The 12,071-nt window shown below is 45.7% G+C and overlaps 1 protein-coding gene across 3 annotated transcripts in view; it reads right to left on the bottom strand.

Annotated features, from left to right (window-relative positions):
* Positions 1 to 12,071, bottom strand: part of dym (dymeclin) — a 56,777-nt gene that overhangs the window by 7,124 nt on the left and 37,582 nt on the right. For 2 of the 3 annotated variants that reach the window (XM_035527043.2, XM_035527042.2), the window contains 2 exons: positions 4,388 to 4,570; positions 1,079 to 1,192 (listed from right to left, as the gene is read on the bottom strand). The exons of the other annotated variant lie outside the window; for it this stretch is intronic. In XM_035527043.2, coding sequence (XP_035382936.1) covers positions 1,079 to 1,192; positions 4,388 to 4,570 — 297 coding nt within the window. The remainder of the gene's footprint in view (positions 1 to 1,078; positions 1,193 to 4,387; positions 4,571 to 12,071) is intronic. 3 annotated transcript variants of the gene reach the window in all.

The following is a 12,071-nucleotide window of genomic DNA, read 5'->3' on the forward strand; positions in this document are numbered from 1 at the left end:
CATGAAGCATGTGATGGAACGTGCAATTAGGAGAGTGCTGTCACAGAGTCCTGCGACACACACTAGATATTCAGCAACTGATTTATGTGCAGCACACGGGGATTGTGGGAAGGGAGTGAGCGCCAACGACACATGTGCCATAAATTTACTCGTGTACATTGCCAGGGCTCTCCTTGGGATGTCATTGTGTGTGTGTGTGTGTGTGTGTGTGTGTGTATGCGTGCGCGTGTGTGTTATAGAATGGTGATGAATGGCCATGAAGAAGCCTTTAGTGATGATGAAGATTAGGCCTGACCTACACACACTCCTTCTGGCTCTTCCTCTCAAGTTCTTTCCATCTTTTTCTTTCTTCCTCTCCTTCTCTCTCTGTCCCCAGGGGAAGGCCAGAAACCCAAACCAGCACCATGTTCCCACACAGGTTTTCAGTGGGCTAACAGGTACCACACTACTTATGTTGAGTGAATACAGAATTTACACCCTACCCGATACCACTCATCTGTCCCGTGTGTGGTGTAACCCACATGGAGTTCAGCACTGCAGCGTTTTGTGTGAGCTAGACACTCCAACCAGCCCATATTTTACTGCTGGCCTGCTGTTTTCTAAGGTGGGAGAAGGGCACTGCTTAGAAATGAGAGGTGGAACTAACAGATCAGCAGTAGCAGTGCGGTGACCTGGCGCAGTCTGGTTTTCATCTGTAATATTTTTAGCTCAAAGACCATCTTACATATTCAGCTGTCACCGATATGCCAATCATTTACACAAGCAGCAAAATCTCAACTCAAGCATGTTAAACTCCATTTTACACGTCATTTTAGACATACAGAGACGTTAGAAAAAGACGTGACGTACGTAGTTCTGTTTCAGTGACTATGACTTCACTCTCTCCCCCTCACCACCTCATTGCTTCCACACAAATACGTGCATTTTGGTTTCGTCACAGGGAAAAGGTCACCGAGGTCAATCCGAGGGTGCTGGGACAGTGGTCAGGTCATGCTGAATTGTGTGTTTGTGTGCTTCGCAAACATGTTTGCTCATGTGCAAGTGTGTGTGTGTGTGTGTGTGTGTGTGTGTACTGTACCTTCAGGCGCTCTTTAGGTAGGGCTGCTGCCCCTTTCTTGATGACCTCTTGAACTCTTTCCACTGAGAGGTCTGTTCCGGCCTGCTCCAGCCGCTGACTGAAGAAGCCGATGACCTGCCAGAAACACAACGTATAAACCCGACGGCAGCACAGAGCGGCACCTACACCAGCGCACCGAACAACCGCCAGAAACACAAGCACCTACAGTCGTGGCCAAAAGCTTTGAGACCATCATAAATTTTGGCAATTTGCATTAACTCTAGTTTGTGAAGAGTGATCAGGTGAATTGCAGTTAATTGCAAAGTCATTCCTTGCCATGAAAATTAGCAACTGCATTTCAGCCCTACCTCAAAAATCACTTTTCAGTGTTAACGATGACAAGGCAGCTGATATCACTGTGACATGCTTATTAGAAGAGCAGACTGTTTGCTTTAAAAGGGTGGTGGTGCTTGAAGTTTTCTTCTGTTAACCATGGTTACCTCCAAGGAAATGTGCCGTCATCATTGCATCGCATCAAAAGGGATTCACAGGCAAGGACATTGCTGCTTGTAAGATAGCACCTAAAAGTGACCATTTATCCAATCACCAAGAACTTGAAGGAGAGAGGCTCAATTGCAGTGAAGAAGGCTTCAGGGCGCCCGAGAAAGCAAACACCAGGACCATCTCCTAAAAAGGATGCAGCTACGGTGTTGGGACACCACCAGTGCAGAGCTTGCTCAGGAACGGCAAAAGGCAGGTGTGAGTGCATCTGAGACAAAGGCTTTTGAAGGATGGCTTGATGTCAAGAAGGGCAGTAAAGAAGCCACTTCTCTCCAAGAAAAACATCAAGGACAGACTGACATTCTGTAGGAAGTATAGGGACTAGACTGCAGAGGATTGGGGTAAAGTTATTTTCTCTGATGAAGCCCCCTTCAGACTGTTTGGGACATCTGGACAAATGATTGTCCGGAGAAGAAAAGGTGAGCGCTACCATGAGTCCTGTGTCATACCAACAGTGAGGCATCCTGAGACTATTCATGTGTGGGGTTGCTTCTCATCCAAGCGAGTGGGTTTGCTCAAAACTTTGCCTGAACACTGCCATGAATAAGGAATGGGATCAAAACATCCTCCAAGAGCAACGTCTCCCTACGATCCAAGAGCAATTTTGTGATGAACAATGCTTTTTCCAGCATGAGGGAGCACCATGTTACAAGGCAGAAGTAGCTCTGTGAGCAAAACATTGACATTTTGGGTCCATGGCCAGGAAACTCCCCAGATCTCAATCCCATTGAGAACCTGTGGTCAATCCTCAAAAAGAGGGTGGACGAACAAAAACACAGAAACTGTGATCAACTCCAAGCACTGATTAGGCAAGAATGGGCTGCCATCAGTCAAGATTTTGCCCAGAAGCTCATATCCAGCATGCTCAGGATAATTGCAGCTGTCTTAAAAAAGTCTTTGCTTAAACTGGATACATTTGTCAATAAAAAGTAAAAAAAAACAAAAACAAAAAAAAAAAAACTTCTGTACTTCACTATACCATATAAACATCTGACAACGATCTAGAAAAAACTGAGGCAGTAAACCTTGTGAAAACCAAAAATTCACCTGCCAGAAACAGTGTCTAAACCCAACACAGAGCAGGGACCTATACCAGTGCACCGATCAATATGTTGTTTGGAGGATTTGTATTTTTCTAATCAGGCAGTGCTGTGGACAGCAGGAATTTTCAGGACACCAGGAAGTTTGTTTTTACTGAGGTTTTACAGGTCACATTCACTTCAATTAACAAGGGAACATCTCACACCTTCCCTAAAACTTCCCTCCATCTCACCACCTACTGGTATAAAAAGTCCATCACCTACATGTACAAATATTTGCATATACACATGTATACATTACACACACATTATAAACATGTGTATGTATCTATTCATTCTTAAGAGAAATGTCAAGGTTCTGACTCATCTGTTTCTTTCTAAAACATACCCCACATTTTATGGCAAAGCAAGCTGTTTTATTGTACATTGTTATTTATTGTTATTTTTTCCAACATTAAACAAAATGACCTTTAGCCATGCCTTCACTGAACAAACACACCTATTCCTCCAATATACACTAATCAGGCATTTTGCACGAATTAGACAGATCTATCAGTGTTCTTTCATGGTTCTTAAGGAATAGGGTCTTCAGAAAAAGACCTTAAATATACCATTTGTGGCAGACTCGTTTTCCTATGGAAAGAATTTTAGAATTTCTATTACTTGTTTCCAAACATTCTGTATCCCTGCACAGCTAAAAAAAACCAGACACAGACTCTCGTTTGCTCTTCATACTAATATCTGGAGCAATCATCCATTTTGTTTGATCATTTTACTAATTAACCACACTGCGCGCGCCTTCCTGCTACTGGACATGTGAAGCCAGGTTCTACGTGATACACTAGCACATACAAAGTGTTAAAATACTTAAAAATACTGTAATCCTTAATCTCATTTTTTTTTTTAAATATAATTTTTATAAACCTGGCACAATGCATTTCCAACAATGAAAACCAGCCAGTCTGCAAAGAATTGTTTCATGTGCAGAAAGAAATTTACTGAGCCAACAGTTCCAGGCCCTTCCAGCCTGAAGCCTGCCTCCTCTCAGGGGCAGCGGGACGTGATCTGAACTTCACCTAAACCGGCGTCTGCCTCCCGCCTCTAAGCCTTTCATGATAACTCTTTAAACGTTTATTCACGTTCTGTGACGTGACAGGATTTAGGCTGAAATACGAACGTACTGAACAAAACCACACACCTTTCCAGCTGTGTAGAATGCCAATGACACTCCCACTGGGCAGGAACTGGCAGAATGCGCAATTGCTATAAGGTGCTAAATCCAAGACTACTTACATTATCTAATATGAACATTATTGCTGTGGTCTGAAGCCATGACCAGGTAGAACGCTCCTTCAAACAAACGGTCCATTTTCACAAAGCTACTAATGCCTTTCATTTATGAGAAGCGTCCTAGCTAACTCAGTCCAAACAACTAAAGCTGAATTCAAAATAAATGAGCAAACCATCATGTTTATGCCCCAAAAACCACTCACATATATTGCTCATATCTCTTAAATAATGTGGGGTATCATACGGGGACATGTCCAATATGCAAAGAATTCATGACTGGGACCATTTCCATTGCCTTGGTTTGGAAGACACACTGCTTAGAATTTTACAATGAAGTATTAAAGAAATTTAAGGCAATTCAGGAAAATCAATATTTAATAATACAGTTCAGAAGGGCAGAGACATGAAAACTCTGTCTCACACACACACACACACTCACCGTGTCAAGGTTCTGCATGATGTCTTGAAAGCATGGGTGTGTGCGGAACTGTTCGAACAGCTCCCTCTTGTAGAGCAGAGCATAGACCAGGTTAGGGTTGTGATGGAGGGAGTTGCAAAGGCAGGAGTTTATAATCTCCAGGAGCATACGGATCACCTCCTCAATCACGCTCAAGTCCTGCGCCTGACAAAGAGAGGGGGGGAGGGGGAGCGCGAGAGAGTGAGTCAAAACCTGGAGGAAGTTCACATGGCAAGGCTGTGTGAAAAGTGAACACTGATCACTGGAATAATACTGCAGCTACAAACAATTTATGGCATTCATGCTCCACACAGCTTAGCGACGGAACACATTTATATGTTCAGCTTCTGGACAGGCTGGGGAAGAAACAGGAACATTCCAGATGAAAGTTTCATTAGAGCGGCAAAACAAAAAATTTCCCCTGACAGAGAAAGCTCAGTATGCACAAGCGTGTGTGTGTTCGTTCAGCATCTGTTTATTGTGTGTATCCAGGCCGCTGTGCTATACGTAGAGCAAGTACTGCCTTCAGCGCTACTCAATCCATTGTGCCCACCTACCTCTGTCCACCCAGGTCACCAGTGTAATGCCAGTCTAACTAAACCTCGCCCAGTCTGCGGGTGCCCACAGAACTGACACACTGTGGTGACCGCAGTAGTGTTAGAAATCATAAACCAACTTCATTTTTAACACTACATCTAGTCCTATAATAGGAATATAAACTATTTAAAAACTGCCACGGATATCAGGGGTGTACTGCCAGTGTGTGTGTGTGTGTGTGTGTGTGTGTGTGTGTGTTCACTGTACTGTGCATGCCTGTGTGTGTGTTAGAGGAGAAAATAGGTTAGCAGGGCTTGTGTCACCATTTCTCTGTCCGTGCCGTAGACTGTGTAGCAGTGTTTTACTGGGTCAGAGACACACGGAACAGACAGATTCTGTTATTCACTATGGTGTGTGTGAGAGTTTGAAGACTGAATAGAAGAATACGTCTGTTGCCCTACAGCCAGGCTGGGCGTGTTCTCCTATAGATAAACTAGTTCTGTTGCCCTACAGCCAGGCTGGGCGTGTTCTCCTATAGATAAACTAGTTCTGTTGCCCTACAGCCAGGCTGGGCGTGTTCTCCTATAGATAAACTAGTTCTGTTGCCCTACAGCCAGGCTGGGCGTGTTCTCCTATAGATAAACTAGTTCTGTTGCCCTAGAGCCAGGCTGGGCGTGTTCTCCTATAGGTAATCTAGTTCTGTTGCCCTACAGCCAGGCTGGGCGTGTTCTCCTATAGATAAACTAGTTCTGTTGCCCTAGAGCCAGGCTGGGCGTGTTCTCCTATAGGTAATCTAGTTCTGTTGCCCTACAGCCAGGCTGGGCGTGTTCTCCTATAGGTAATCTAGTTCTGTTGCCCTACAGCCAGGCTGGGCGTGTTCTCCTATAGATAATCTAGTTCCGTTGCCCTATAGGCAGGCTGGGTGTGTTCTCCTATAGATAAACTAGTTCTGTTGTCCTATAGGCAGGCTGGGTGTGTTCTCCTATACACTTTCATTTGGCAGACACGTTTATTCAAAGCAGCACAAAAATCTAATACAGAAGGATGAAGTTAGTGTGTAGGCCATACATCTCCACCTTTCATTCAGCAGGCAGTGCATGTTGGAACACATTTACTCTGTACTGTGGGAGCAGGTGCACACGTGACTTTTAGCACACGTGGTCACCAAAAAACACACAACCAACAGAATTCACTCTTTCAATTGATAAGCACAGGGAAGAGAAGACAAAGTTGTTGTTTTTTTGTGTGTGTGTGTGTGTGTGTGTGTGTGTGTGTACTGCCATAGCGTCTCTAGCTATGATGTGTAATAAACACTGGACAGACATTCAAGACCTCACAGACCATGTATGTGTTCTGTGCAATGGAAGTGTTGCTATCATCTTCACAGTGCCTTAGACACAGCAGACAGGCTCAGCCATGGGCACTAGGAATTCTTAAAATAAAAAAACTTAACTTTGCGCCCCCTCCCCCCTCACTCTCTCTCGTTTTTTTTAACTGCACCCAAAACTTTCTGCTCAAGTTTATTTCAGAACATTTGGGGAGATTTGCAGAGACTAGCTTTGGCACGAGAGCAGTCATCTTCAAAGGTGTCTGTAAACAAAGGGAGCAAGCAGCACTGGAGGGGAAAACATTGGGCGCGATGGAGGATTGGCCCAGGAGCACGCACACAGCTCCACCACATCAAACAGCCTTCTGGACTTCAACAAACACCACGGGCTTCAGGTGGTGGAGACAAAGGAGCACCAACGTGAAATGAAGGGGAAAAAAGTGTGGGTGGGGGACTCTTCCTTTAAGTCTCCGACATCTGCTTGGAAACAGAGAATAAATATCTTTAGAAATGGCTTTTACATAGCTACTGACGGCGGCTTCGCTTTAAACGGTTCATACAGTGAACACCTGGGGAAAAAAAGAAGCTAAACAAACTTTAGTCATCAAAGCAAAAGGCTTTAAGACATTAGCGCTTTTAAAATGGTGCCACAAGCCCATCACGGACTGGGAATTATGTGACTGATCTGAATCATATCTACGAGGCTTCAAAGATGAATGCACTGGTGCACAGAGAGTTATTTTCCTGTCTTGGGGAACGCAGTTAGATGAATAGGGGCAAGTTGACCATCAGCGCTCTCAACTTTCAAATCCCCGACACACTGACTACACTATATGTGGCCTACCTCCATGATGAACACGGAGGGGAAACACACCCCTCCTTCAGGACAGCAAAATGTTTACATTTGTTTCAAATTCTACAGTGGGATGTAAAGCTTAGTTTCCCATGAATCACAGGGTAGAAGAGTAACCGCCTCATCAGGGAGACAATCAATCCAAACAAATAAATTTAGTCATGCGTTTTGTTTCTCCAAAATTAAATTGGTCTACAGTAAAACAGACAGATCACTACAACAGCTACACAGAGGAGATTCCTTGTGCTTAAGTAACAGTATTAAAGACACATGGTCAAAACAATATGAAACTGAAGCACATAATCCAAGTAGAGAGTCATTCCTCCGTACCATTGCGGGGATTGTCCAAGTTGTCACACAAAGACATGTCCATAGTCAGGAATCGGGGGGGAACGGAATTCTACCAGACTGCTGAGTGCGTAACCAGCCAAAAGCTCCATCCAAGTCTGCTACTGTCTGCTTTCAGTATGATGACAGCCTTCTGACAGCTGATAGTGTTCTGCTACACTTGAGACATTATTGCTTTAGCAAAGCCCCGTGCTTAGATCCCGCCCACATCCCGCCCCTGCACTGCCTGTGGGCGCCACACCAAGCGCAGGCTGGCTTGGCCAAAGCCCCACGTTTAATCGTAAGATCAACGTGGTGGAACTCGCCTTGGATCAAACAAGCACAGCACTGATCTAGAAGCAGCAGCGGGTCTACAACCAGCCCAAAAGCCAAGCACGGACGGACGCGGCAAAACCGATGCGGGAGCAGCAGGAAGGCATGCCCTCAGGACTCAGAAAGCCTCCTGCAGGAGCAGCAGAGCGGCTTAAAGGGTTTGTGCTGATGAAGCAAACCCTGCTGGAAGGAGTAGGATTTGGGTAAGACTCTTTGCGCCACCCCCCTGCCTGACTCCATGACCAGCTCCTGGAAGGGCACACTACCCTGCGGGCACAGCAGTGGCCTCCACGTGTTCAGCAGGCCGGGAAGCTGTCGCCAGGGTTATTAACGTTCTCACGCCAGCTGGATGCAGAATAGACGGAGCTGGCTGGGCCGCACCAGTGGACTGAACAGGGTGCGCGAATGAGACGAGGGCAACACGGAGGGTTTCAGCTAAAACAAAACAAATAACAAAACCTGGGTAAGCTCAGGTTGCCACAGTGCTCAAGACAAAAGCAAACGATTGACAATTATGATGACGCCGATGATTGCTAGAAGCCAGAGAGAAAGATGACCTGCTTGTGCACTGCAGGTGAATGCAGTCCAGTTCACTGGGTTTAGAGCAGAATTATGAACAACAGATAGCTCAGTGGACTCGACTAGTAAACCGAAGGTTGCCAGTTCAAGCCTCACCACCGCCAAGCTGCCACTGTTGGGCCCCTGAGCAAGACCCTTAACCCTCAATTGCTCAAATTGTATTCAGTCAGAATTGTAAGTTGTTTTGGATAAAAAGCGGCAGCTAAATTTTGTAAATGTCGTGACACATGCTTAGCTGACAGAGCGTGAGCAGGAGAGCCGTCTGAGCCGTGCAGTGCCGGGGTCGTGGCGTGTTTTTTTAGCCTCCTCAGCACTCGCTTGGTTGCCTGGGTGAGTCAAGCCAGGCAGCCAGTTAATAGTAAATACATTATTGAAGGGAAACGAAGAATTTCCAGGAACAGACACATCAGAGGCCCGTGTGCAGTTAAATGCCTCCAAGCTAAAGCCAAGGCCATGAATCAGGACACCCAGTATGATTTGGAGAGAGACAGACGCGGACAGCCGTAAAGAGGGAGGACACCCGGTCTGATTATGAGGTTATGAGAGAGACATGCGCAGACAGACAGAGGGAGGGAGAGAAACTTGCACTGGCAAGGGGAAAGGGTGATAATTAGACAGGTGGAGAGGAAGAGAGGATCAGAGAGACAGAGAAACAGAGCGAGAGAGAGAGAGAGGGAGAGAAAATGTGTTTAAAACCGTAAGGCTCTGCAGCAGACTAATGAGATTACCCAACACACCCCTGCCCCCCCAGGGAATTCAGGTCAAACGTAAGAGGGTGAGTTAGACGTCTGTGTGGGAGACTGCTGGGTTGCCTGGATGAGTGACACTGAGGGCCCCCCCGTACCCTACATACACACACACAGACACGTATCAACGCATGCTTGAACACGCATGCACGTACACACACACACACACACACACACACACACACACACACAAAACACCGACCCAAACAACACACAATACTGCTAATCACTAAATCAGATGCTCCAAAGTCCACCTATCTGACCACCTTGCTGCGCATAATCTTACCCCATCCTCCTTTCTTCTCTTTCACACCATCTTTATTCTTCCCAATCTACTCCTCTACTTCTGTTCTTCTTCCTCCCCCTCTCCTTAATTCAGACAGCAAATTCTAGGATACCAACAAAGAAAAGCTGGAACAGCCCCATTTAAACCCACTTACTCCAAACAGCCTTGTAACACACACCAAAAACCCAAAACAAAAAAACCCAAAACAACCCCACATTACTGCATGCATTTTAGATACCTCTGAGGTCAAGTCAGGACAAAAAGAAGAATGGTACAGTTCCTAGAACAGCATCAGAAAGACACCAAGTCAAACCTAAGAATGGGGTCATGACATCAGTGTCTTTGGTCTGCTAAACCCAGGAGCTGTGACAATGAAGAGAAAGGGATGAGGAGAGGGAGGGAGGGAGAGAGAGAGACAGACAAAGATGAGAAGAGACAATGCCAGACAGAGAGAAGGAGAGAGAGACAGACACAGACAGAAGGAGAGAGAGTCAGACAGACAGACAGAAGGAGAGAGAGAAAATGAAAGAGAAAGAAAGAAAGATACAGACAGAAGGTAAGAGTCAGACAGACAGAAGGAGGAGAGAGAGAGAGGGGGGGGGGAGTGAACAAGCAGAGACATTAACTCAGGCTTTATCGTCATCGTCCTGTCTGGTCTGAGCTATTTGCGTAAGAGACACTCCACACATCGTGTGAACTGATTATAACACACGCGTGTATGTGTGTGTGAGATGTCTTACAGCATTTGGTTGGCTGCTCATGAGATCGATGTGTGCGCGCGCGCGCGTGCGTGTGTGTGTGTGTGTGTGTACAGTCAATGTGATTGGTGAGAACTCCAACAATCAGCTGATATCTCTGAGGTCAACAAGCTAGAACCAGTAAGAGAGCAGCAGTAAACACTAAGAAGGTCAGGGGTTAAGGAGGAAGACCCACTGTCACCAGGGTAACAGGCAGAAGCAGGCTGACTCAGTTGGACTGAGAGGAAATTAACCTGAAAGGAGAAGGACTTAACCCCTACAGGAACACCTCAGTATACAGAACCTATGCTTGTATCCCAACCTACAGACAAAATCTTGACATCAAGCATACGCCAAGACCACAACCCACTAAACCCCCACTCTACATAAGGGCCCCTATGCTAAACACCACAACCCAACCTACTAAACCCCATTTGACATCAGCTCATTGCTAATAACAAATCCGGGAAAAAAAAGAAAAAGAAAAAAAACCCTCCAACACCAATTTTTTTTTAAATCCACTGTCTTAATCAAAAGGTCCTTTCAGCAGCATATATTTCAATATTTACATACAAATATTTTCTTAATTTTTAAAATCATCAAAAGGGGACATCTGAAAGACGTAAAAGGCAAATGAGACCTAGAGCGTGACAGCAGAATTCATCAGTGAGCTGCTGGCAGTGGGAGGCGAGGCCTCCTGTGCATATTTGTTTTTCAGAGACAGAAAGTGGGACACACTCTGGCCCACATTATACCGCACATATACTTTATAATCACACCACTGAGACCAGAGGAATCATGCACACCGTTCTGAAAGCCACAGGGATGTGAACTGAAGTTACACTCATGTAGTGCAATAATCTGTGATTTAACTGCTTGGGGGGGCTTATAACACACACGCCCCCACCCACACACACCCACCCACACACACACACACATTCTGTGTTCATCTTTCTCACTATGGTTCCCACTTGTAGCTCAATTAAATACGGAAGACCATAATTAGCAGGCTTTGATTCTGTCGCCTGACATTTGGCCTGCACGCTAACTCCAGCCCTCTGGTGGGAGACTGAAATAATTTATGTGCTATTCAGAGCTCAGACAGAGATTAAAAACAGGGCAATTAACAACTATGAGCACCTTATGAATGCTTATAAATACTTTTGGTGGACACAGAGTCTTTATGTCTTCCACAATACTAACAAAATGGTATTGGCTTATACCAATTCTGTATTCTACAACTACAAATTGGACAAGAATTGGACATTGCAGGTCTACATCACGTTTTGTAAAGGTTGGAGCTGACGGAGGGAAGGATCAAAGATCATCTCTCAGTAGTCGGGTCTCAATTCCCGGATCTTTTCTACCCTGATCACACTAGCTGGTTGGTTTAATAGGCAAAGTGGGGTGAAATGATAGCCCAGAACGTCTGTGTGTCGGTCACGCTTTCATTAAAGGAAAAGTCTTACAGGGCCAGCTGCTGTGCACAGGTTCACAGCAGGGGTAACCGTGTGCGTGTGTGAGACTTTGTCTATCCAAAGACTACAGACAATCCACATTTGACTGGACAGAGATTAGGGACTGGAGAATTAACAGGACACCATGGCTATGCCTGTCTATTCCACATTGGTGGTGGGCGAGAGGGAGGGACTGTTTCTCAGTGCTGCACTGTAGCCCTTCCACACCCCTTCTACATCCCATCTGACACACTGACAGACAGCCAACAGGAGGAAAGCCCCAGCCTTCCCAGTGTACTCCAGGCTGTCAGCGTGCTTGAATCATGCATGTATGCACTGTGTGGTGAGCAGCTATGGATTCTCTCTAGCAGAGCGAGAAAGCATCAAAGCAACAGGGCTAGTGCACCTACAATGAGGAACTTCAGGCTACTCTCAGCAGAACACACACACACACACACAGAGAGAGAGAGAGAGAGAGAGAGAG

This window comes from Electrophorus electricus, chromosome 8 (genome assembly GCF_041902795.1).
Source record: "Electrophorus electricus isolate QZ-2024a chromosome 8, ASM4190279v1, whole genome shotgun sequence".
Lineage (NCBI taxonomy): Eukaryota > Metazoa > Chordata > Actinopteri > Gymnotiformes > Gymnotidae > Electrophorus > Electrophorus electricus.